The 26,454-nt window shown below is 35.4% G+C and overlaps 5 protein-coding genes across 6 annotated transcripts; 1 reads left to right on the top strand and 4 right to left on the bottom strand.

The window, feature by feature from the left end:
• Nucleotides 1-1,863: 1,863 nt before the first annotated feature.
• On the bottom strand, nt 1,864-7,763 carry LOC7485886 (galactokinase). The gene is made up of 13 exons (XM_002312279.4): nt 7,306-7,763; nt 6,718-6,893; nt 6,584-6,630; nt 6,398-6,492; nt 6,217-6,299; nt 5,208-5,276; nt 4,703-4,888; nt 3,944-4,078; nt 3,631-3,765; nt 3,163-3,233; nt 2,502-2,579; nt 2,224-2,365; nt 1,864-2,144 (listed from the first exon to the last, which is right to left on the bottom strand). Exons 1-13 carry the CDS (start codon nt 7,466-7,468, stop codon nt 2,034-2,036), a joined length of 1,491 nt encoding a protein of 496 aa, XP_002312315.2. The 5' UTR covers nt 7,469-7,763; the 3' UTR covers nt 1,864-2,033.
• Nucleotides 7,764-10,020: 2,257 nt separating this feature from the next.
• LOC7485887 (glutelin type-D 1) lies at nt 10,021-12,230 on the top strand. Its single transcript, XM_002311342.4, has 3 exons — nt 10,021-10,551; nt 10,896-11,616; nt 11,775-12,230. Exons 1-3 carry the CDS (start codon nt 10,356-10,358, stop codon nt 11,926-11,928), a joined length of 1,071 nt encoding a protein of 356 aa, XP_002311378.1. The 5' UTR covers nt 10,021-10,355; the 3' UTR covers nt 11,929-12,230.
• A 1,075-nt stretch (nt 12,231-13,305) lies between these two features.
• On the bottom strand, nt 13,306-17,185 carry LOC7471099 (GPN-loop GTPase QQT2). Its single transcript, XM_024607793.2, has 8 exons — nt 17,008-17,185; nt 16,663-16,754; nt 16,181-16,310; nt 15,802-16,028; nt 15,175-15,465; nt 14,375-14,580; nt 13,950-14,256; nt 13,306-13,638 (listed from the first exon to the last, which is right to left on the bottom strand). The coding sequence occupies exons 2-7, from the start codon at nt 16,747-16,749 to the stop codon at nt 13,974-13,976; spliced, it is 1,224 nt and encodes a 407-aa protein (XP_024463561.1). The 5' UTR covers nt 16,750-16,754; nt 17,008-17,185; the 3' UTR covers nt 13,306-13,638; nt 13,950-13,973.
• Nucleotides 17,186-19,024: 1,839 nt separating this feature from the next.
• LOC7485888 (peroxidase 40) lies at nt 19,025-20,478 on the bottom strand. The gene is made up of 4 exons (XM_024606044.2): nt 20,190-20,478; nt 19,899-20,090; nt 19,643-19,808; nt 19,025-19,562 (listed from the first exon to the last, which is right to left on the bottom strand). The coding sequence occupies exons 1-4, from the start codon at nt 20,436-20,438 to the stop codon at nt 19,156-19,158; spliced, it is 1,014 nt and encodes a 337-aa protein (XP_024461812.1). The 5' UTR covers nt 20,439-20,478; the 3' UTR covers nt 19,025-19,155.
• Nucleotides 20,479-24,226: 3,748 nt separating this feature from the next.
• On the bottom strand, nt 24,227-26,162 carry LOC7485889 (probable WRKY transcription factor 48). 2 transcript variants are annotated; one of them, XM_024606501.2, is made up of 4 exons: nt 25,523-26,162; nt 25,055-25,198; nt 24,691-24,918; nt 24,227-24,566 (listed from the first exon to the last, which is right to left on the bottom strand). In XM_024606501.2, the coding sequence occupies exons 1-4, from the start codon at nt 26,083-26,085 to the stop codon at nt 24,545-24,547; spliced, it is 957 nt and encodes a 318-aa protein (XP_024462269.1). In that variant the 5' UTR covers nt 26,086-26,162; the 3' UTR covers nt 24,227-24,544. The 2 variants fall into 2 exon arrangements, with proteins under 2 accessions (XP_024462269.1, XP_002312318.2); XM_002312282.4 differs by having other exon boundaries at nt 24,227-24,918; nt 25,523-26,161.
• Nucleotides 26,163-26,454: the final 292 nt, after the last annotated feature.

Here is a 26,454-nt window from a genome sequence, read left to right on the forward strand (position 1 = left end):
ACAAAATATTTTTTTAAAATAACCATTTATACCTTTTAAACAACAGTGTCAAGATTCTGTTTCCGTGGATGCAAGTGTCATAGAACTGGTTGATATATTTTTTTTTCGTTAGGCAATTAAAGTCAAGTCATTCATTCAATAATAATATTTTGTTAATTACGTGAAGAATAGCGAATCGGTAAAAGACAGCTAGCGTAGTTCCACCGTCGCTGGATCAGAATGGGAGAGGTCGATGTAGCAAGAACGAAAGGTGTCCAATTCTCCTAATAAAAGGGGTTTTTAATCATGGAGATTAAGTCCAGATTCATTCGCTTAAAAGGATATATGTGTGGTGGGACCAAATCAACAACCCCCGCCCCGGTGAGATAAAATAATGCAATCTATACACATCATTCATAATTTGTATTTAAAAATTGAAAACGTGTGGTTGTTTTGTAGGTGGGGAGCTTTCATGGACACTCCCATCTCGATATCAATGTTTCGAGGAGATTTGTATTTTTTTTTTTTTTAAATTCTAGTATCTAGAAACCTACTAAATCTCAACTAATCCGATTGAGCTAGGTTAATCTCTTAAGAGATAAATTTTTTTTAATAATAATTTATTTTATTTACAATGCTCGAACTTAAATTTTTGTTTTAAAAAAATAAACATCAAACTACTTGAAATAAACATCAAACTACATGTTATTTTGAGGAGGGTTGCTATATAGGAGTAGACTGCACTATGTTCGGCTCTTTTTACCTGTAAGAGGAACATGATTCCCAGGTCCTACCACTCGGGGTTATTCATGCATCCATCTCTTGGGACAACTAAAAAGGATTGGCTTAGAAGAGTGCCTGGAGGGACGCCCAAGATGCTGCCAGGTTTACCACTTTCGATTGTTCTTTCCGAGGCTGGAGGATGCGATGATGATGATGATGATGCTGAAGTTAGCTGATGAAGTTAGTGAGTAATTAGCACTGTATCACGTAGTTTCAAATTTAATCCTCCATTTACGTATATGATATAGAATTGAAGATTGGAAATGCCACCACATTTCATGGCTCATGTTGAATACATCTCTTCCAGTAATTAAATCTTAAGAAGTCACTCACATCCGAACTGAGATGTTCAGATCAGGAAAAACTAGACGAGAAACTTGTTTTTCATTACCTCCTTAAATCCAAACCTAATACAAAAACATGGCCCACCCCCGACAATGGTTCGAGGCATGAACTCGTCCAGATCCTCCTTGGCCCATTACAAGATAGAGTGTGTAAGGTGGACCAATTCTACTGGTCCTACAGCCCATTAGGGCACAGCACGATTTACTTCGATTCGATACCATTCGATCAGCGGCCACCACATAGATCAGGAAAATCCCACCAGCCCCTCCCCCACAATCCCGTGAAACAAAAAAATAAACTCCCGAACTGATTTTTGGAGCATGTATGATTCATAAATTCAAATTTTACTTTCTCGCAGTTGTTAATCAGCTTTGTATGATTAAAAGTATTGGCATAACTAATCGTCCATGATTTGTAACTGTTTGTGCATTCCATCTTGGAGTATCATAATGTAAAACTTAATTTTGATACACATCAAGATATTTCTTAAAAAAGGATTATTGGTTATAAATAAATAAAATGAATTTTTAAAAATAAGCAACGAGATTTAATAAAATTTATAAATAATAAATTTGAATTAACGCAACGAATGGATTCGGTGCAATGATCCGACCATATCAAATAAGATTTCAAATGGTACGGACCGCATGGATATACCGCTTTGTTTTACCAGTTCAGAACCTTATTGACACTTTATATACGAGGTTTTATGTCTGCGGGCAGCAGGACCTATAAAATATTGTATTAGGAACATGATTATCATAAGAAAGCTTCATTTTTTGTTCGTTCGTTAGATAATCCATTTGTTTTGACATAAATAAAGCTAGAAAAAATGGACTCCTCGCTTTTATTTCTGCAAAGAAAACAAGCAGACAGGCATATGACCGGTTCTGGAAGATCTATCTTTCAATGAGGAGAAAACCTTGTTAGAACTTGAAAATAGCAGCACCACTTGAAGGCTTTGAAGCAAAAACATAGAGGCCAAGATCATTCTTGCTGATTACTCCCTTGTCAATTCTTGATTGATAGAACTTTTCCTGATGACAATACAGGGAACTTGCTGTAGTCCTACAATTAAAGAAATGGAATTTTCCGCTTAAAAGAATGTCAAAATACCTTCAAATTGAGGATGAACTGAGGGACAGTAGCCTCTTTCACCAAAGCAACCGCACAGCCACCCCATCCAGCTCCTGTAAGTCTAGCCCCCAAAGCATCATTATCCCGGCAAATCTTTACAAGTTCTTCCAACTCGGGGCAGCTAGATACATGAAACAAAAGAAGCGTACAATAAGCATAACAAACAAGGCAATGCGCCGTGCGAGGTTTATGATAGCTCAGTCCATCAGAGTCATTGTACAGACAGGTTCTTGAAAATATACTTCAAGCATTTGTACCTGCATTCATATAGAACGCTGCAGCTGTAGTGACTCTCGTTCATAAGCTCACCGAGCTTCTTTAGCTTGTCCTCGTCACTGCAAAACAAGGCATTTGGGAATTAATAATTCGAAGGTTGGATGTAGTTGCTTCCCAAACAGCTTCTCTGACTGTATTTTTCCGCAGAAGAGACTATAATACAATTGCAAAATTAACTGCTTTCCCCAAACCCCAACGCGGGAAAGGTTCAAAAGCATGTTTAATGAAAATGAAGATGATCTGAGCACGTGAATGCATAAAGTAAAAAACATAAGTTGTAGTGGACAGACCCAACGGGTGAAGAGATGTGCTGTAAAAAATCTTTCAAAGAGGCAGCGAGAGGGAGAAAATAAACAAATAAAGGTAAGTTCAATATATTCACTCCCAACGTTTAACTTGACTGATTAGCCCTCAGACATCTCAGGATATTTAAGAGTGTAATAAAAACTCCCAGAAAAACTGAATTATTGTCTGAAAAAGTATAGAATTTAATTTTCTTCACATATTCAAAAAATAACATGCCTCAATTATGTGAGAACATATGTTCATTTAATAAAACATCAGATATGATTTCACATAAAATTTCTTGGAGGAATACATAAGCATTCTCTTCCAAGCAAATGCAATAAACTCAGTGAGCACCTTAAATCTGATGACACAGCATCCTTGAAAGCATGGACTCGCTTGGCTTCAGAATAAACATGAGCAGCCCTCTGGAAAAACAATGCAAATTATGACTTGCTAAACAATTGGAATAAAAAAAAGACACTAAGCAGTGGGCTTCAAAAAAATAACAGCCGGTGATGGAGGGTTGTTGCAATGAAGGGTACAAAAAAGTAGTTGTTTGAACATTATCAGACCTAACGGATGAAGTCTAAATATTAGCTATCAAAAGATGATATAAAGATAATACATTGCAACATGGAACTGTACATCAAGACGCTATGCAGAAAATTATAGCCCATTTTCTAGAAAAAAAATCAGAAATTTCAACAATAAAAGACATGAACAAGAAGTATCCATTAATATTGCATCATAAACTCAGATACACCTACGGACTGTGAGCAATAAATGAGTGCAGAAACCATGGCAGCGAGTAGAGAATAGTACATGATGTAACTTGAAGTGCTTGGCTGCTTTTAGAACATCCAAAGAAGATGGGGAATTTTTGAAGATTGATTGAAGACTTTCCCCGGTAATTGCCTCAATTTCTTCAGTAGTATATGGTTTATCTTTCAAAAGTTCCTGTAGCAAAGATAATATTGATAATTGGTACACTAGTGGCAAAACAATTATAAGGAACTTCCAATGCAAAGCTAAAATAAATGTGCGCCAAAACAGAATCATGATCATAACAAATCATATAATTCGTTTAAGTAAAATAAATTGGTGCCGTGACAGTAGATCAATTAGCAATAGATACCTTAACAGCAATGACAGGATCAGAAGAGCCACGACTATTAGCGAATGATACACACAATCCCTCAACATCGGAAAGAGTTTTGACGTTTGATATTGCATCTTGTTGTTTCATTCCCAACTTTATGCCAAGTACGATCTGAAAAAGGTATTCCAAAATCAGCAATATGAGCATGAGAAATGCCTCCAATAGATGGGAAATTGAGAAGATACGCATTTGTAACTTGTAACGCAGTCCCTTTTTTAATTAAGGCACCAAGCAGCAGGTGGAGAGCAGAAGATTGTTTCCCTTCTCCACAGCTCTATTCATTTTCTAAAACAGTAATGACACTTCAGCATAGATTCTGATACTAAAACTGCAAGTTCACACTTCCAAGTTAGCTTGAAGGTATGTTACGTCTTTTAAGATCAGATGCAAATACCGATGAATGGCGCAATTCAAAATGGATACTCCCACTGGGCCGTAAAAATGGTCCACTTTTTTAGTTTTTCTTGTCCCAAAAAGTTGGTCCCTGCCAAAAAGTCGATGAATAATTGCATCTTAAAGGTACATCGTATCCCTTAACATGTCAAATATTACAATGCATCAAAGGGTGTGCATCTATTAAAGTCGGGGGCAAATTTGACACTCTAGAACACTTGACTGCATTTTAATTGATTTCCTACGACAATGTGCAAAACTCAAAATGCAGTACAAGAATACAAGAGTTGGAACATATTTAGGAATATGAAAGCAGATCCAGTCTGTGAAAATAGCGCTTACAGAAGCGAGTCGACATTCAACTACTCTGTTGTTGTAATTTGTAGCAGCAGTGACTGCCTTCTGAGATTCAGCCAAAGAATGTGCAATCACAAAAGTTCCACCAGCAGGAAGTTGCACGTCAGTTGCACGAATGGGGTTGAAATCAATAAGCTCTGCAAATCCAGTTTTGGCCATGACAGAGATTGCCTGCCAAGTAAAACATGATTTATTATGTTCGGTGTCCCTGAAATTCAGTTTCTCAGCTCTGTTTGGATCCTCCTCACTCTCAATTGATTTTTATGTTCTGTTCTAAAGCAATAACAGATTCAATTTTCTGACAACATAATGTGTTTCTATCCCAAACAGAGAAGCAGAATAGCAAATAAAACATTGGAAGACCTTGTACACTGGATTTGTCCATGAGTAAAAGCAACAGTTGTCTCAGAATCGGGAGGATGCATTTCGAACATTCTTTCAAGTAAATTTTTTCAACAATTTAAACAAGCTCATGAGTATGAAGTATAACCTGGTCCATTCCTCCAGATTGTGTTCCAATGTGCCTTTCACACTCACATGTTAGCTGGGCAATTTCTTTCTGTTAAAGAGGGTAACATCGATAGAATTCAGATAGAAAAAAGAAAGAAACAGGATATAACGATATATAAACATGGACAAATCCATTTTGTTAGTTTTCCATCAAGTAGATCATATGGTTAACAAGCAGATATAGAGTAGCGTAGCGAGTGAAATTCGTGCTCTCGTGAACCAGAGGCACACCAATCCTCAAGATAAAACAGCATTTACAATCCATACACACATTAAGGTCAGAATTGTTGGAATAATTTGATTTTACCTGGTACGAACTAGTTGACAAGAAAAATAACACGGAAATTTCTTACGAAACTTGTATGATAAGCAATTTGTGTTCTCATGAACCAAAGGCCTAGTCATCGTCACCACAAAGAACAACAAAATATATAGTCCATATGCACATTAAGGCCAGAATTGTTGGTCTTATTTGATTTACCAGGCATGAACTGGTTGGCAAGAAAAAAATAATACATGTAAATTCATAATAGACACGCATGCACAGCTGAAAAAGATACTGATATCCCATTACAAAAAAGAAAAAAGAAAACCCAAAGAGTCAAGGAAACATATAAACAGTGAATGAAAAGAAGCACATTGTATCCAGAGTGCTATGAGCTTGTTGGCAGATAGCAACCAGTGCATGTTCGTTCTAATGTACAGATCAGAAATACAAGCATGTTATTTTCTCTCAATAATATTATTTTACTGATGTAGTAGGATAGAAACGTATCAATCTCTTCCAAGAAAAAAGTGTAGATAACACCAGCGAAATCTAAAAAATTAACAAATTCAAAACTTTGACAGTATAGCAAGGCTTACTGGATGCCTAATACTGGAGAAGTGCTTTCTAGTTCTAGTTGTAAGATTAAATCACGCCCTTAAAACAACTTAGAGGTGGTTGAGGTATTATATTCATCATAAATTTGGTGAAAGAACTGTTTTACCTTTGGAAAGTTCACATCAAAAGCAGCCATAATAGCAATGGTAGCAGAGCAAACAAACGCAGCAGAGCTGGACAAACCAGAACCTGTATTAAAAAACTCCAGCTTAGTCTTCTCTTATAATGAGCACGCGATGTCACATCATTAGCAACAGCTAACTAAAATAAACTTCTAATTCATTCACCTGTGGGAACAGTTCCATCAACAATAACATCAAGTCCAACCGCGTCACCCATATCCACTCCTTTTGATTTCGCAAATTCATAAAAACCCTTATACCTGGAAATCCACAAAAAGATTGAAAAAAAAGGGGAAAAAACCACAAGAAGCTTCAGAACTAATCAATTAAAATAGCTGTTCTATATCATACCCACAAATGAAATAATGACCCCATTTATGATTCTTCAAGTCAATTGCCTGCAAATTATTACAGAATATAACAATCAATCCAACGGGAAAACAATGAATACATTACTATTGAAGAAGTTGGAGGTTGGTTCAGACCTGATTAGGATCAACAGGATAAGTACACTCTGTATATTTGTCATTAACATTTGCGATTCGAAGAACTTTTTGTACATGATTTTTACGGATTGCTATAACAGTATCTTGCCTTATTGCCATTGGCAACACCGAGTAGCCTTCATAATCAATATGCTCTCCAATCAAATTCACTCTCCCTGCAAAAACACGAAATTAAAAAAAAATATAATTTGCGTATTATTTTTAACAGAACCAACTAATCTTCTTAAATTGATCAAATAAACCTAACTGGATAACTTTCAGAAATTTAACTTTCTTTCTTGTCCATTCGTTTTCCAGCGAACCAAACAGATAAATACACACACACACACACACACACACACACACACACACACATCGAGTGGAAGCGTGTGATATTCTGAACTGAAGAAACCGGTTCAATTAAATGAGATACGTGTATATATATCTGTTAATCTTATCGAGTATTACAAACACCAAGTCTTTATTTGTTTTCGTCAAAGTTTTGACTTTTCCTTCATTTTCTCGGGAACCAAACAGAAGGTTGATGGGAGAGAGAGAGGGAGGGAGAGAGGGAGTTATTTTCTTAACCTGGAGAACGAGCAAAGACATCAGGAGGGTGACCAAAAACTTGAAGAAACTTGGAGTTCAAGTGATCAAAACGGAGTTTAGCTTCTTCAAGCTGAGATCCGTCTCCGTAAACAGCCTCTAGAGATGAGAAACATGGGATTGGCGTCTCCTCATGCTTCGCCATTAATTCACTGATGATTTGATTTGACTTGACTTGATTATCAGGTGTAGCTTTTCTATATAGCGATGGTGTTTTTTCCGTGCTAAAAGAAGGGGAGTCTAAATTTTAATTAAAAAGGAGATGATAATAACAATAACAATAACAATAACAATAGAAAGGGAAGATGATTCTTCGTTTTCTAATTACTTAGCTTCTTCTTATCTACTACTGCCAGTTGAATAACTTAATTAATAAAATCACCCTTAAGTACATCATCGCCTTCCTTATGGATAGGATTATCTTGACTATTTAATCTAATTATCACGAGATCTCTTACCACATTAAGACCGAGATTATTGCTAAAACATACCTAGTTTAGCTGGATCGCATTTTATCTCATAGACTGTGCATATTTAAGATTTAAGATTTATGCTTGAGTGTTAATTCAATTTAATTTTTATTAAATATTTACTTTAATAATAATAATAACAATAAAGAAGTATGCTTCATTGTGCTATTGCTAACATTTTTTTTTTTGAAAATATAAAATTGATATGAAAATAAAGAATATATAAAAATGAAATTTAATTTTAATTAGTAGATAATAAATAATCTAGTCATATAATACCTCTTTTAGCCCATTTGTTATTGCAATAACGATTGTTTTTTAAAGTGTGTTTTGTTTGAAAATGCATTGAATTTTTTTTTTATTTTATAAAATTTATTTTCCAAAAAAATAATAACTAAATTAATTTTTTTAAAAACACAAAAACAAACAATAAAAATACATGCACGAAATCATTTCTAAATCCCAGCAGACTAACAAAACTTTAAAAGGTGTTTACTTTTGATTTTTATGTGATTAAGAGTATTTGTTTTTTTCCTTTAAATTATTTTATGTTAAGAATAAATTTAAAAAATAAACAAGAAAATATTTTAAAAAATAACCCATCTCAAATACTCATTAATTTATTAAATAAAGCTAATCATGACCGCTACAAGACAAAGATTACGATGGCAGAAACTGACAGATTCAAAAGCTTTCCCAGGGAATGATGACACGAGTCATTAAACTTGATGATGCACATCTGTCTGCTAGTTGGTGGCTTTTCATCAGATTCTCTCCTTTACTACGTGGAATGAAAATCATGAAGCCATCACTTCTATGCTGCCAGCTCAGCACGATGGGAAGGAAAACACCCATTATTATTCTCATATAAATCCGAGGAATCAAGATCTCTAGACTTGTTAAATTTTAAATTTATTTTTTAAAGATTATTGATTCAAATTTTACTAATCTCATATTAGAGATTATATAATCATTAATTTTAATATATATATATATATATATATATATATTGTTTTTTCTCTCTACAAACATTTTTTTCTCTCTAAATAAAACATGGTGAAAACTAAAAAAACTCCAATGATAACAAATCAGAAGTACAGATTTCATTATATTGAAATATACTAGTGTAGAGATTATTTATGTGGTGATCGATCCCACATAAACTTGAGTATTGAAGCATACTCACAGTTTGCCATATCCTGTCCAAAACATTTCATAATTTTAATGATTAGCTTAATCCTTCTAGCTAAATATAAACAATTATTCCAGAGTGTTCATCATCCTTGTATTATTCACTGGTAGGGGAAGACTTTGATCATCATGCACATATATGGAAGTATGATAAAAGGGAAAAGGAAGAAGGGTGTAAATAAAAATGTTCAGCAATTTGTGTTTGAAAATAGCAGTAGAGTATACCAAATAAAAATGGATACCCTTTTTTATTAAAAGCCAAACTGGAAAAGATAGCGAATCTGTAAACAAAGTTGACTGCGACATCAACTGCGGCAAGAAAGGACAAACTTTCTAATTTTGCCTAAGCACCGGAATCCTCGTACTGTGTTAGTTTCTTCGACACCAGTAAGTTTTGAAGTTTCTTGAGAGCTAGTTATAGCATCAACAGCAGATGAACTAGAACTATCTGCATTCAATAATCGATCCTCCACCACACTGTCTTCCACTCTCCTTGATGTTTACCTTGTAAGTACTCGTAGATTACAACACTGCGAGGAAACTTATGATTAGAAAGTAATATAATTAGCGGTATTTTATTAATTATTTTTTTGTCCCATAAAATTTAATGAAATAAAAAAAATTATGGTGATTAGAAAGTAATAAGTGATATTCTATTAATTACAAAAAAATTGAAAATAAAACTCATTATCCATTAAAAATAATAAAAATATTTTTACCTGGTATTTTCTCCCTCATGTATCCACATCCACTTGAACATCATTAAAGCCAACCTATATAAGAAAAGTTGGTTGCCACTCCCTTTCCAAATACAGTATCAATGTTCAATCTTCAGGCCCACTTTAATTAATTACTTGCGCAATGATTCTAATTTCTAGATGAAATGACAAAAGAGCACGGGTAGTTGGGGTTATTTTATTGAAATGAAATAAAAATAACATGGACAAAAGAATCTGAGATTTTCAATGGCAAATGAAAAGAAAGAAATATTAAGAGAAAAGGGATATTGAAAACACTTTACGTTTTAATTCAAGGCCACCAAGTTTTTTTTTTAAAAAAACGATGGGTTTTGAACTGTAACGCGAAAAATAAGTATTTTACAGGAAGAGAAAGCATTTGAAGAATAAAAGGATACGATTTTTGTGCGAACTTTCAGGTGGGGAACCGGATAGTTTGATATTCATGATCTCACAACACCTAAAACAAACTGCTAAGCGTGATTCTATCCGTCGTTATCACGCCAGGATTATACCTATCTGTTTAATACATCATCTCTATAAATACCATACACTCTGCTCAGTCTTTTAACCTTCTTATCCAACAATATATCAATTACCGTAAGGGAGAGAGTTTAGATCTTGCTTAGAAAGAATGGAGGTTGATCTGTCACCAAAATTGTGCAAGAAGGTGTATGGAGGAGATGGTGGGTCTTATTATGCGTGGAGCCCAGCTGAGCTTGCCATGCTAAAAGAAGGGAACATAGGTGCAGCCAAGCTGGCCCTTGAAAAGAATGGTTTTGCTCTTCCTCGTTACTCTGATTCTGCCAAGGTTGCCTATGTTCTTCAAGGTATTAATTAATTACTCTCTTCATTTTTTAAAAGATTGATTGAAATTGGCTTTGGGTTTCTGTCTGATCTGATGCCTATTTAATCCACAAATCAATACGCAGTGAGCATATAATGGATGAGGATTTAAAAAAAAAGAAGTTATAGTGAATATGGTTTATATTAGTACTGGTTTTGGTGCAAGATTTGTGCAAAGTTTTGGAAGATCAATTGATTTTTATAAACGCTGAAAAGAAAACAACTTTTTTCTTGTTTAAAGGATATTGGGGTAATGATTCAATAAAAAGAATAAAAGAGAAGAATTTTACTGCGTGGTATGACCCTGTTTTCGTTTTGCATTTTGTAGGGAATGGGGTAGCTGGTATTGTTCTTCCTGAGAAAGAAGAGAATGTTGTTGCCCTTAAGAAGGGTGATGCTATTGCTCTTCCTTTCGGTGTCGTTACATGGTGGTATAACAAAGAGGACACTGAACTTGTAGTTCTCTTCCTGGGTGACACCTCTACAGCCCACAAAACTGGTGAATTCACCGATTTCTTTTTGACTGGCTCCAATGGCATTTTCACTGGCTTCTCTTCTGAGTTCGTGAGCCGAGCATGGGATGTGGATGATAAGGCTGTGAAGACCCTAGTTGGAAACCAGACAGCCAAAGGCATTGTCAAGCTTGATGGATCCTTTAAGATGCCTGAACCCAAAAAGGAAAGCCGTGAGGGCTTTGTATACAACTGTGAGGAAGCTCCACTAGATGTTGATATTAAGGATGGTGGAAAGGTTGTCCTTTTGAACACCAAGAACCTTCCTTTGGTTGCCGAGGTTGGGCTTGGTGCTGATCTTGTTAGACTGGATGGAAAAGCCATGTGCTCTCCTGGTTTTTCTTGTGACTCTGCTTTACAAGTGACATACATTGTCAGTGGTAGTGGCCGTGTTCAAGTTGTTGGGGTCGATGGCCGCAGGGTCTTGGAAACAACCGTCAAGGCAGGTCATTTGTTCATTGTTCCTAGGTTCTTTGTTGTTTCAAAGATTTGTGATCCAGATGGGATGTCATGGTTCTCCATCATCACCACTCCCAAGTAAGTTTTACTCAATACTCTTCAATTCCATGCACTGTCACCTAATGCTAATTGCATATTTGCCTCCTGATAGATGAATACTGTATTTTAACACTGACATAATTGATTAAAAAAGAAGAAGAAGAGAGAGCATAATTGTGTTTCTATGATAATTGCAGTCCTATATTCACTCATTTGGCTGGAAGGACTTCTGTGTGGAAGGCTCTATCTCCTCAAGTGCTAGAGGCGTCTCTCAAAGTATCTCCTGATGATGAGCAGCTTTTCCGCTCCAAGAGAATGAATGAGGAAATTTTCTTCCCACCTCCAAAATGAAGAGGATGCATAGCTTCATTCTCTCACACACTGTCGTGGCAATAAGAGTTTTGAAGAGTCCTTATGAATAATATATCCCTTTCATTATCTCCTCCGTCGGTGGATCTTGGCAATTGTTGTCTTTAATTTTAGACATTGACATAAACGGCTGTTAGACTTCTCTCGTGTTCTTATCATTTTGTGCTCTGGGGTTTTTTTTCCATCGATTATACTTCTTGCTAGCCCATATGTAACCCCTAAAAACAAAAAGTTCTGTAGCGAGTTATGAATCTAACAACCAAAAATAGCGTGGTTTTTTATCAGCCTCTGTTTTTTCTTTTCTCACGTTGCCTTCTAGAAATGAAAATTTCCAAACCTGGCATGTGTAGCTAGCCATTGCTGCATCCGAAAGGACTACAATGTAACTAGCTCATGAAGCAGGAGTCATACCTTAGGTTATGTTTTCTCTTCTTGGCATGTCACTTCAGTTTCAGTACCCGAATTAAGAAAAATCCAAGGCTTCTTCTTTTCTTTTCTGGCGTGTTCGTCCATCAAAATTATATAAGATGGAGGAAGAATTTTGTTAAAGAATCACCCAATAAAAATATATACAATAGCTATGATCTTATGTATTAGATCGAACTTACGTCATCTGAATCATAATATAAAATGAAAGGCATTAATTTATAGCGTGAATTTAATTTCTAAAATTAAAACAATAAAACAAATACTAAATTAGCCACTAAGTCTGCAATATTATAGCATGCCGATGAAGAAATCACTATGTATATCTTATTTTGTAGAATACTATTTAATTTAATATTTTTTAAATAAAAAAATTACTTTCTTTTCTCTTTGGACCGGTCAACTATGCAAATTCAAGTATAGTTTCAAAATGAATTTTCCCAAAATCAATGATCGTGAAATTATAAGGCACGGTATTAGTTCATTGATCCTTTCAATAAGTTTCCTCGTTCCTTTTTCTCTTTAAGTTCACATGTTAACAAATTCCTATCTTTTTAATTATTATTTTTTATCGTCTAAACATTTTTAATTTTTTGCGAATGAAAGGAAGAATAATGATTATACAAACAAAATTATCTTCCGAACAGACATGTCCGGTTGTTTTTTAAGAAAGAACAATCATTTGAAATATCAATCAGATCCACACTTTATGACTTAATATTTTATATGGAAATTAGTGTGAAAAGTTTGTCTCGATCATTTTCCAAGAAAGAAGAGAGAGAGGGGAGAAAGAAAAGGATTTTTTTTATAAAAAATCTCATTAAATTTCCATACAAAATGAAGTGGTAAAATGTGGATCTCATGAACAAAAATATGCTTACTTGCACAAAGGATTTTTAGTAAATAAGATCAGAACTACCTTAGCAAGGGAAATAATTCAAGGAGTTCTTTATTTAGAAAAACACATCTCGGCTTCATAGATTCAAAGGAACTGTGTTGTAGTTGATAGGATATTATAATTACAAATCTAGTGCAAATTCTTCACGTGAACCATCAGACAAGGGAAGAGGAATTCATGAATTTCTTTTGCAGTCAGATTACAAAGACTTGTACCATTAAGCTAGCGAGCAAAATCTAATGTATTCCACGGCCAATTCGTTCATAAAGGCTCGTATCGTTAAGCTTTCGAGCAAAATCTTAAGCAACAATTGCGCAAACAGATATCTTGGTGGGCAGTCCGTGTAGGTTCCTATAAATCCAAGACATCTGCACAAGCAATGTATTCATGCACTTCACGTTATATGAAAAGCGTAACAAGTTGAAATGCTACAGAATTACTAACTCCTGTATGGCAAAAGCCCATCTCCTGCATATGAAGATTAATGAGAACAAAAGGACAGACAGAAAAACCAGGGTGGTGGACAAAACTGATCACCATTTCTTAAGCCTGTTATAAACAAGTTTGCGGTCAACAATGCAAATGCCTGATTCAAAACACATGCGCATATGGGAAGTCAATTTTAGGGAAGAATACCCGTGGAGAACGTGAGACCTAGAAGTCCTATACAAAGTCTTACCATTGTGGTATCAAAACCATAGAACTAGAAAGAGAACCTGGCCACCTCTTCATCTTCATCTTCATCCTCATCTATAACATCTTCTTCAGTAAACACCTCAGAATCATCATCTTCAATGTCCTCCTCATCCTCCTCATCTTCCTCATCGACCATGTTATTATGACGGGCTTTATCCTTTAAACCAGTGCTCAAAACAACAGATTGTCCCCCTGAATTTTCCATGTCCTTCCTCAGCTTTTCCATGTTCTGTTTTTGCTGCTCTTCCTCCAAACGTTGCTTCTCTACCCGTCTCTTATCAAGATCAGCCCTGAGATCATCAAGATCCATTGGTTAGACAAATGAAAAGCGATAGCAGCATATTGGTAGTTGACAGAAAAATATTTATCATAGCTATACTTATGGAGTTAAGGGCTAAAAGGAAATACTTGTAAGTTTCCATATACTCCTCAGCACTGGCTTCAATGGCCTTGAAGAAGGCATCCATTCCAGCTCCAGAAACAGCAGAGACCCCAACTGATCTCAAATTTTTATAGAATTCATCTAGCACTAGGGAGAGGCTTTGAGAAAAAGTAGACATGTATGAATCATCTGACCTCATTGCTCCTTGAAAGGCTTCAAAATCTTCCATCCACTGGGCAAGTTATAACTCTCAGAACAAGGATATATTAAAAATAAAAAGCAAAGATCATAACCTGACATTATGTAAGAAAAATCAATAGTAGTGCTCATAAATAGAGAGCACTGATAAAAAAAATAAAAAAATCAAGAGAATGACTTAGGAAAGCAATGGTATGGAAAATTGCAAGTATAGCATTCTATTGTCAAACAACAGTCCCTTAAAAGCTAGGGGTTTGGTTGAAAACCTTGAAGCTTTCAATACGCTTCTTGTTTAGTCATGTTTCAGATCCCTTGAATACACTGTCCCCACCAATCCTTAATTCTGATATTGGTTCTACATAGTTACTGAGCTTCACTCATAACTGAACTTGAAAATATAGGAGAGTTTGGTACGATAAAAATCTTTCCTGCAAGTATTATTTCAGCTACTTGATTGATAAATTTATGAACATGTTATGGATCCCACAGGCTTAATCCCAAAATCATTTGAGCACTGGTGCAGCCTGGCTAGGCCTCCAACTCTCTCCAATAGTTTTAAAGTACTTCTTTTCCGAATAAGAATAACATCAGCGATGATGCATCAAAATAAGAAGAAAAAGAGTTATACCTCTATAGCAAATTGGTGTTGAGCCACATCAGTTTTGTTGAATACCAACACAAGAGGCAACCGCGTCTTATAGAGGATGCTGCAAGCGTAAAGCATATTGCTCATGAAAGTTACTGGGCTTGAGGAACGAGGTGTGTCAACTACATAAGCAACCACAGTTGGAAAGGTTGAAGCAAAAGCTTCGGTAATGATAGCTCCAGAAGCAGACCAAGTGAAAATCTCAATTTGACCAGGTGTATCCACAAGAACATAATCAAGCTGATCTGCTCGCTTCTCAATGACTTGAATGACCTGAAAATGTGAAATACAAAGGTGAGGATATATTGGAATTAAGAGAACAGTATGAAACTCGTGGTGAAAAAATCCACATGCAGGGAAAAAAACATTGCAAGACAGGCTGTGCTGGTCCAATACCCCTGCCCAAAATGCTATCCACTAGCTAACACATAGACTGCTGTCTATCAGGATGAAAATGATGCACCTGACCACTCAATATTCAACCGAAATTCACATCGAAGTCAATAGTTACAAGGTTTAGTGAAATAGTTAAAAAAAAATCACAGGTACTACGCGATGGGGGCGAAGAATAAGCCCGTCCGAGGAAAAAAAGCTGCAGGTAGATTTTACCTCATCAAACTTTGTTGCAAACAAGTTAAGAGAAGTCAGGATTCCACCGTTAGGTCCAAGATTAAACTGCTTCATCACTTCCTTGTACTTAACAGTGTCCCTTATATCAATATTTGCACCATAGGGGAGAGTCATCACAGCAGGGTCAAGGTTGAGCACATAACCACGAATCCTTGAAGCTTGTGTGTGGCAAACCAACCTATGAAGAAAAGTTGTTTTTCCACTACCTGTCCACATACAGTAACTGCTTTCAATCTTCAAGCCCATTTTATGAATATACTCCCATTTGCGGATGAGTTGAAAAAAGAGCAGGCAGCAGGGATTTTCAAAATGAAATAACAAATAATAACACTTGATCGAAAAAATCTTGCTGGATTACCTGCCATTCCAACAACAATGATGATAACCGGTTTTCTTTTGAATGTAGGTCCCACCTGCCCAGATGAGGATGCTTCCACATTCAAGTTATTCATTGAGTCAGCTAATTCATCCTTGTCTTCAGCAGTTCCCTTCACATCAAAATCAAACATTGAGAAATCAATATCACAAACAATTCTTCAATAAACAAAAAAACTAAACTTGTTTTATCTTTTCTCACAGCACTGCCAAAAAAATCCAAGAAAAATACCAGAAACAAAAACAGATTTTCAATTCAGGTTGTGCACAGCTGGGGAAATGGGAAAAATAAAATCCAGGTTCTGCTAACAGATTTTCACTACACAGCAGCATCATGAAAACAAAGAAGAAATGACTATCTTTCCTTGAATATGTACATGGTAATACAAACTAAGACATCAAAAAAAGGAAAAAATAAAGGAAAGGAAGAGAAAGTGTTTGGGAAGCCAATATAATATAATATACCTTAGAATCCACTTGCACTTGTGTTGATGATGAGGCTTCATCCCCAGAGTTGATATCCAATTTGTTGAGCTTAGAATCAATATCCATTTTCACTATTGAAAAATAAAAAAAAATAAACAAACTGATTAGTACTGTACAGTACAGCCCATAAACCCTAAAAACAATTCCCTCGGTCAAAATCTCAGAGTCCCCTAGAAACCCTAAAATCAGCATGCAAAGAAAAGAAGAGTAAAATAAATAAAAACCGATACAAAATTGAGCTTAACTAAACCCTAACAACATCTTCTCCGTTGAAATAAAAACACAACAGATGGGTTTTCAATATAATGTGAAGAAGAAGTATACCTGGGTTAGAGTGATGAAATTGAGTCAAGCGGGTTTTTTATTTTTCTGGGAATACGAGGGAGCTCGGAGTGTTGAGACTTGAGAGAGGGAAGGAGGACAGGCGGGCCAAGAGAAATGAGAAAATGGTTTGGCCTTTTTAGTACTACGCCGTCTAGAATGAGAAGCAGGGCGTCTAGTTTAATTGTGTAAAACTTGACCTTAACATATTTGGAAGTCCGGTTCAAAAGTAACTTTATAAAAAATTAATTTTTTTAATTTAAAATTAATTTTTTATATTTTCAAATTATTTTAATTTATTATATATGTTAAAAATAAATTTTAAAAAATAAAATAAAAATATTATTTTAAAATAAAAAACATTTTTTAAAAAACTACTGCTATATTACAAATACTCTAGTTCTAAAAACCAAAGAAAAAAGAAAAAAAAGATTTTAGAGGAAAGTGAGAGTGGACAATGGAAGAATATAGAGTTTTAAGAACAATATCAATTTTTATAATATAATTATAATTGCAATATAAAGGATTTGTAATGATAACTGTGAAGGAGCAGCTTCTAGTTGGTATTATAATTTAGGTAAAATTTGAAAAAAAAAATTATATATATTTTTTATTATTATTTTAATATGCTAATATTAAAAATAATTTTTTAAAAAATTATATATTTTTTAATATATTTTTAAATAAAAAATATTTTTAAAAAGATCTAATATCGTACTTTCAAACACCCATTAAAATTACTTTGCTAAAGCACTCGGAATTTATGTGGTGTATTGGCCTTCCTTTTGTTTTGTTTTTTTGTTTTTATTTACTCCGTGGGCATAATCTTCATACTGGGCTTTTCTTTTTCACTATGAGTGTGTTTGGTATTTGGTATTGAGGTTGTTGTTGTGGTTATGGTTTTAAAAAAATTGTTTTATAAAAAGTATTTTTAGTTGAGGTTGGTTTGAAAAAATATATGTTTGGTTAAAACTGTGGTTGAAATTGAGGTTGAACAAAAAATAGTTTAATGTGTTTGGTTAAAAAAATGCTTTTCAAATTGAGGTTATAAAATAATTAATATATATATATATATATATATATATATATATTAATATTAATGATTTTTAATTTAAATATTGTAGATTTAACTATTGTTATTACATCATGAAATAAATAATATTGATATCAAATATTTTTTATTATTCTATTAAACTATGTGCAATGTCATCACATACGAAATTTAATAACAAAAAATTTAGTTTCGATATATATATATAAACTGGTTTAAAGTTATTTTTCACTATTGTTAATGAAGAAAAATTTGACAAAAAAAATGTTTTGTAACATTTATAAAAACTTGGTTGAACAGAATAGGATTGTGGTTAAAAAAAAATGATAAAATGAGTCTAATTTCGGGCATTCTTCTTTATATATATTAATCACAAAATTACAATTTGCAATACTATATTTTTTTGACAGTGGATGAGGCCGTTTGAATTGATTTGCTGGGAGAGGAGTAATTAATTATCCAACAAGTTTTTTTTTTAGGAGTTTAAAATTTGTTGACAGTGTTGGTGGATGACAAAAGTTGAGGTTGCTGCAAGTTAGAAGCAGGTATTGCCAGCTTTTTGCTAACCACAGATTCGGCCACTATAATAATGGGTCCCACCAATTTTAACCTACGTTTTAAACATAACCAAACAGATATATATTGCGGTTTGACTGCACCTCAGTTCCTGCCGCATTACCAAACGGCCTCATATCCACACCTTTTTACTTTCTTGGCCCCTAAATGTTTTAGCTATTTTGCTTTCTTCGTTAAACTTCTCTTCTTTTTTATTTGGTCCTCGCAAGCTATGCTGGTCATGTTTTATTTATTAAAATTTGTTTGGATTCACATGTTTTTAAGTGATAAATAGTGAAGTGATAATGTAAGAAGATAAACAGTGAAACACATCAAATCACCGTTTTCTTTTCGTTTATAGTTTATAGTGCTAATAAAACTTTAATCTTGGGGTATTGTAGTTGAATCAACATGTTTTTGACAAACTGATACATGTTATATTTATATTTTATAGTTCATGGATAAAGCTTCTAATCTGAGCTACATTATTCGCATGCAATTTGTCATCTTGCTTACATATGATCCTCAGTTCAAGAAGCTAAAGATTAATTGACAGCCCTACAATTCACACGTATTTCGCCACTGTCACCAGTAAGTGGCCCTAAGGCTCCCATTTTGAGCATGGAATTCTTGAAGTCCTCAAAGAACAATAACGGGTCCTCCGCATAAGATTCTACAATCTCACGTGTGCGATCATCTTGAACCACAAGAACCTGGTCTGATGGAAGCAATCCCTCTCCTGAAAGAAGATTAACGTAGTATTGGTTGTCAAATGTAGCTGGGGTCACCAGGTCAAGATGTGCTACTGTCGTGGTGCTGTCAGCAGTTTCTGAGCACAGTTGCTGCAGCGACTGAACGAAGTCCATATTAACATCAGGGCCACCGGAGTTACTAGGGCTCTGGAACCGAGAGCTAAAAGTTGAGCACCTCGCTTTTCCCATTGTGTGCGCACCTGCCAAATTACAATTAGACTGTGATTTTCGTTCAGTAGGCAGAAGTGTCCTTTCATGCATTGGGATACAAAAATTTTACCTGAGAGGGCGACCATATCATTTTGTGTGAGTCCGACATTCTGAAAATTAGCCACTAGAGTTGCTACACTAGAATTTGGAGCAGGGATGTTGTTAGTCGCTGCTGCCTTGCTAGCAGTCAAGCTGTCCCTCCTCCCCATCTGGACTTCCCAGCCCGGTCCACCAGACTGCAAATTAAGTAGAAGTGAGATCAGCTCAAAGCATTAAAAGATAGTAGTAAGATTTTCTTATAACATGAAGAGTGGGCGAAGATATACTAGAAGAACAGAATCTCTGGCAACGATTGCGAGAATATCAGCACAAGAAACTGTTTCAGGACAAACAGATTCCAGATCAGATTTAATGGCATCAATCACTTCAAACCCTCTTAGTGAATTCAAGTTGGGTGGTGCAGTTTTTTCACCCACAAAGTTCTCAGTATCATCTAGCAGCACTGAAGCATCACATCCCTGCAAAACACATAATGTGCATCATGATCATTGCAATTACAATAGAAGCTGTGATAAATAGAAGCAATATGTATAATTCTGAAATTAAACTTGACTTGCATTAACAAAGCAATCATGGAAGTGAAGACGAAGCAGGGAAGCTGCCATTCGTGGTTCCTCGGAGATTGCACTTTGAACCCAAGATAGTATAATAGGTTCTGCCTCTGGGCAGGATTCTTGGTAAACATCAAACTGCAATAAGACACCAATATCACCCACACATGTTGTGTTCAAGGTGGTTGGTATCTTTGCCAACGCAATTACAAGCTTAATAAGCATCATAAAACAAATGGCTAAGCCCATAGCCATGTTGCACTAGTTTGTATGGATGTATGTGAAGTGGTGTTGGGGTTGATAGCTTCACTTATATAGAAGTTGCTGCTGTGAAAAAGGAGAGACGGAGCAATTTCACGTTTTGGGTGGTTAGTGGTTACTGGACGAATTTGGCAGGACTTGGAAGCGGTCAAGTGCACAGGACATGGTGAGCATGAACTAACCTAATCCCATGTGCTTCAATTTTTTTTACCGAATGCTTCAATCAGATTTGAAAATTTCCTTAGTATGCTGAGAGGAAGGGGCCCAGTAGTTTGTTAGAATCAACTGAAGCTTGAGTTGTGGGTTTTGTTTCTGTTGAGGGGCTGAATTGTTCCATTCATGAACTCATCAGACGCAGATGCTTGTTTAAATCTCTGACATACTGTCTGAAAGCCCAAGCATCTTTTTTTTTAATTTTTGGCATCAAAACTAACTAAGAACAAAAAAAAAAGGATCTCTTAGTGTTACTGAGAGGAACTATGAATTCAGGCAATTGATCCTATCTAATCTGTACAGTGAATACCCAGAAAAAAACAGAGCGCTGGTGTAGTTGAGGGAATTTCCATTATTTGTGTTGTTTAATTGGGAGGTGCGGATACAAATAGCTGCAATAATAGGTTTTATCTTCCTTGTGGTCTTGATATTAACCAAGAAGAAAAATTATGTATAGAACCACCATTCTAAGCAAAATAGCAAGATCAACCTGATAAACCATTTTCATCAAGTATATATTTAATATTATAATAGCTTTTATGATTATGATTTAAAAAAATATAGTTTTTTATAACTAAAGTAAAATTATAATGTGTTTTAATTAATCAAGCACTTTTAAAATTAAAATTAAATTAAAACATAGTTTTAATTACAATACTAAACACAGGCCTTTTATAATTAATCTCTCCCGCGTCATTGATGGGAAATGTTCGTCCTTCAAATTCGTTCTTGAGCATTCTTTGGTAGGCATACTTATGGAAGGCAATGTCGTAAATGGGATACTTCCATAATGGTCGGGGGAGATCATTTGGTTAAGTTTTATCCCTTTTTTTAAAAAAAATTTCATCGAAATAATTCTAGTTTTTTTTCCAACAGTACCTAGACTTTGAAATACAGTGTTGGCTTTTTTTCAATTTCTAAATTTTAATCCCACTTCACTCGTAATTGTTTGAAATTTCCTTTCATGATTTCCCTTCCTTTCCTTTTTTTTTAATTTTTTTATTGTGTGTTTGTGTTACATTTGTTGGTGGTTCTTCCAAGCAACTATTTCCCCCCTTCGCCCTGTTTTCAAATATCACCGGGGCCTGTCCGCTAAGGGCGACGCCCTTCGTCGTCTTTAAGAAGCAGAACAAAGATCATTAGGAACCTTGCATGCAACAAGGTCAGTTGGACTGGACACTCAAAAAGCCCATGATTTCTGTCGGAGAGGAATTTCCAAGATCGGCACTTGTCTAATGAACTGGGGTTTAGTAATCGGGCCTCTCAAAATAATCCATTTCTTGAGTACCGGGCTCTATATCAATAACAAACTAGGCTTCCTTTCTAGATGGGATGGCGTCAGCTAGGACAAAAAAAAGAGCCCATATCGCCACTCATTTGCCTGTAATTCTTCTCCTCTCTGAAATAGATTTCTGCTTTTAATAGAAATGATAATTTAATTTGAAATCTATATATATCCATAGATGATTTTTTTATAGGTAGTTATTTTATTTAATGGATAATGAATATAATATAAATATTATCAAATCGATCTAACCCTATATATATATATATACACACACACACGCACACACGCACACGTGTGTTGTGCAGTTGATTTTTCAGGTGATCATATTTCACTTGAGCTGTTGAGGATAGAAAGTTTTTGTTGTTATTAATTGTATATATTGAGTTTACAAGTTGAAATGAAGCTTATAATTAGTGGCTGCCTAGAAAGCTTGGGGCTTTAATCACATAGGACAGTTCTTACTTTCCACTCCTCTTTTCTGAGAACAATCACGATGGGTGCGATTTTCCCTTTCTTCCACTTTCTAACGATGCTTAAAGGCAAACACACTTCATCCTGTCATTAATTTAAAGAGTATTCACTGCTAGATCATGGTGGAAAAAATTATGAGAATCTTTATCATGTTCACTGTTCCATCGTTATTTTATTTATTTGTGATCTTCCTATACTCGTACCGTATCATGCTTCCGAAAGTTTTCCTAAGAATTGATAGCTAGCAAGGGTTTGACACAATTTCCAGGTGACACCCAGTTCCTCCCAGCATGCCGTCATGGCCCATGCTATATGCTACCGCTTTACAGATCACACACACACACACGATGGAACCTGAAACATGCATCCGTAGTCATGGAGATTTGTAGTATGATGTGAATGGATGCAACATTTCCAGCTATTGTACATCATGATATTAAAAAGATTGAGAAATATTTTTCTGAAAAAAAGTAGATTAAGATATGTGTGAAAGAAATTGAAGGTGTTGCTTATGAAAATCTTCAACAGATTAAGCAAGGGTTTAGTTAGGAAATAATTAAGGATGACAAGACATTTTAGACAAATAAAAATTATTCCACGTCACCTTATCCTTACTTTTACAAGTTGTCAACAATATACGCGCGCCCAGCTACTTAATTTCAAGAAATAATCCCAATTTCTGAAGCACGAGATTTGAATCTTCTCTCCACTATATAAGCAACTGAAACCATGCTTGATATATAAGCAAATTCTTGTTTCCTGAACAACGTATTAATAAGGGATACATACATTGAGCTGTGCCTGTAGGCCCTGTACGACGTATTTATTCTCACAAATAAATGAGTTTTTTTTTTTTTTTTTGGTGCTTACTCGCATGTTTGATAATTCATGTTTATATATCTGCACAGATAAATTAGGATGTGAGTACGTGTTATTTTACTACATATGCATGCTAAGCGTGTTTCCTATGTGATTTCTGAAAGCATTGGATGTTAAATAAAGCTGAGAGATAGTGTAAAAGTTGAAGTTGGCCTTTCATACAGTACTGTTTCTACTACACCCATAGATTAATTGGATACAAAAGATGGCCGATGGCCGATGGCCGCTAGTAGTAATTGTAGCCTGGCATGTAAAATGAACTCCACAGTCCTAGCAAAGACAGTGCATTATGGACTAGATCCTTCACAACTCCAAAAGCAATATTAATATGAAAGCCAAGATATCTTCAGCAATGTTTAAAGAAACCCATATATATATACATATATCCCATCCAAAATCTTTCACCGTCCTTCAATAATCAAGAAACCACACAGTCCATCCCCTAGCCGATATATGTTCACATCATCATTCGATGCCTCGAGTTTTCCATCTGTGTATATATAACTTAAAGAGGAAGAAATGGCCATAATTCATCACGATTAATTAGTGGTATCAAGTTGTTGCTACACTTTGCACTCCATGCATGTTACAAGATAATGCGATAAAATATTTATCCATAATTTTCACAAATAGTGCATCTTTAAATATTAGCCTTATTGAGCTACGCATACATGTATCAAGTCCCCAAGTTCATCCTAGATTTCTCATTCCCGGGAAAAGTCTAGGGTTTAATATACAAATTTGGTGCAAAAGAGCTCAAATTAACCAAATAGATTTGCTAAATGTGAAAAACCCTAACCCTAAATTTGCTGACAACATATATTTTCTATATAGCCTTTGCTAATATCAATGCATATGCACCAACCAAACCAAAGAAAAGAAAAGAAAAGAAGAAGAAGAAGAAGAAGAAGAAGAAAGAAGAATTAGTAAGTGCTGGAAGAATATAAAGAAATTGAATATCTAAAGAGAACAACAATGATACAAAACCCAGCATCTCCGTACTGTTATAATCTCTGGATACAAAGAATACAGCAAAAGAAGAAATTAATCTAAGAGATCAACGAGTCCCCTCCATATATATAAGCTACAAGGCTAATCATTTTCCATTATCAATAAGGTTCTATATCATGTAAACGGTGCAGAGGGATCTTCTAAAAATAAATACAAAACTCCATAAGTAAGTTAGAATTCAATTACATACCGATATCCAATACAAAACCCATCTACTCCTCTTTAGCCTCCTTTCTGATCATCTGAGAGGGCACAATATCCTGAAGAAGGCCATGGTCTCTAAGCAAAGAAGGTGGGTTCCCCAACCTTCTCTCTTGAAGAGAAAAGGAAGGACTAAAACGAGTAGTACTTGAAGTAAAGTTTAAAGAAGGTGATGAGCTATACATGGAAGCATGTTTTTGCTGGTACAGAGCTGGTTGCGGAAATACAAAAGACGACGTTGCAGCACCAAAACCACTAGAATCAGCAAAGATTCCAATACTTCCTCTAATTATTGGGCTTGGATGTATGTGTTGTCCTTCATATGTTGTAACAACAATAGATGGATCATCTGATGATCTCTCCACTCTCTTCTTCACACCACAGCCTGCACTAGTGCAACGATAATAACTCCTGCAAGAAAAGCAATATTATCATCATCATCACCCAACAAAAGGTGATGCATATTTATTACTTCTTGCTACCTAAGTTACAAGATTTTGTGTATCATCGTATCAGAAGAGCAAGAAGGGATTTTAATTAATTATACCTTGGATAGGGACTGTTTTTCACAGCTTTCTGGCCGTACTTCCTCCACCTGTACCCATCATCTAGGTGATCAACTTCACTCTTTGTCATGAAAGCAAATCTCGGCTCTCTTAGCCTTTTTTGGCTCCTCTTTTTTGGTTTTAACCTAAACCCAGAACACATTATTACACTCTCAGAGCTTTCAGAGGGGGAAAAAAAGCCAAAGAAAGAAAGTAAACGAAAACAAAACGAAAAAAAAGAAAAGAATCACAACAAACCACAAAGCCCCGCATCAAATTCCACAAAACAGTAAACGTAAAGAAAAACCCGTCTTTTTAATTCATTTTCCTTTCAGTAGATCACTCATCACTCTTTACTTTCATGTTCCAATAAAACCAGAAACTCACGGTAACAAACGAGACAAAAGGAGACAAAAACAATACCAATATTATATTATAGTGCAAAAGGAAAAGAAAAGGAAAAAAATTACTGTTTCTTGTTCTTATCTTGATCCTGCTCTTCCTCTTGATCTCCAGCTTTAACTTGTTGGAAAGCATCCTCTCCTGCTTCATTCGAAGAGGAAGAGATAGAAGCTGATGAATTCGGAGTTGCTGGGTTATTCAACACCTCCGATGTTTCCGGTACAGTTGATGCCGGTGAAGGGACAAAAGACTGTTGCTGCTGCGGAGACCCGACAACCGGATTCTGATTAAACCATTCAAATAAAGAAGCAGAAGCGCCAAAATCTTGGTTGATATCAAGCAAGTCCATAAATCCTAAAGACCCCGCCTTTTGATCACCACCAGTAGTAATATCACATGGTATCATGTCAAAGATGCTACTTGTTGGTGGTGGTGGTGGTGTTGATAGAGAAAATACATTAGGCATGTGATCAATATCACTTGTTGGTGGTGGTGTAATGAATGTAGAATTTGCCATATTGAAATTCTCTGTCTTTAATGCTGTTCTTGTTAACTCTTTCTTCTCTTCTCTCTTCTCCACAGAATTTATGCGCACAATACTGATATTATGATTCTGCTTCATTTCATTCATCACCAAAAATAAAAAAATGATTTTGAGAGCGTGAAACAGCTTGAAAGTGTGAATGGACTTTCAACTTCTTCTTGTGTCTAACAGCTTACATTATTGAGGTTTCCCATTGTTGAGGTGACCGGCATCTGCCGGTTAGGTTGTGTACGGAAGTTGTGGTCTAGGGACGGCGTTTGGCATTAATTGCAGCTGGACCGCAACTGGGGTCCTCATTTTCATACGCGGATAATTTGACTGGTTTCACCGGTTGCGGGTAGACAGGCTTCTTAGGTACACGTGGGTTTTGAAATGGAGATGGAGCAAAAGTTTAACATAGCCCGTGTGCATGTGATCTCTCTCTGCCTTCGGTTTTTTATTTTCTCTCGCCGGCGC

Source organism: Populus trichocarpa, chromosome 8 (genome assembly GCF_000002775.5).
Source record: "Populus trichocarpa isolate Nisqually-1 chromosome 8, P.trichocarpa_v4.1, whole genome shotgun sequence".
Classification (NCBI taxonomy): Eukaryota; Viridiplantae; Streptophyta; class Magnoliopsida; order Malpighiales; family Salicaceae; genus Populus; species Populus trichocarpa.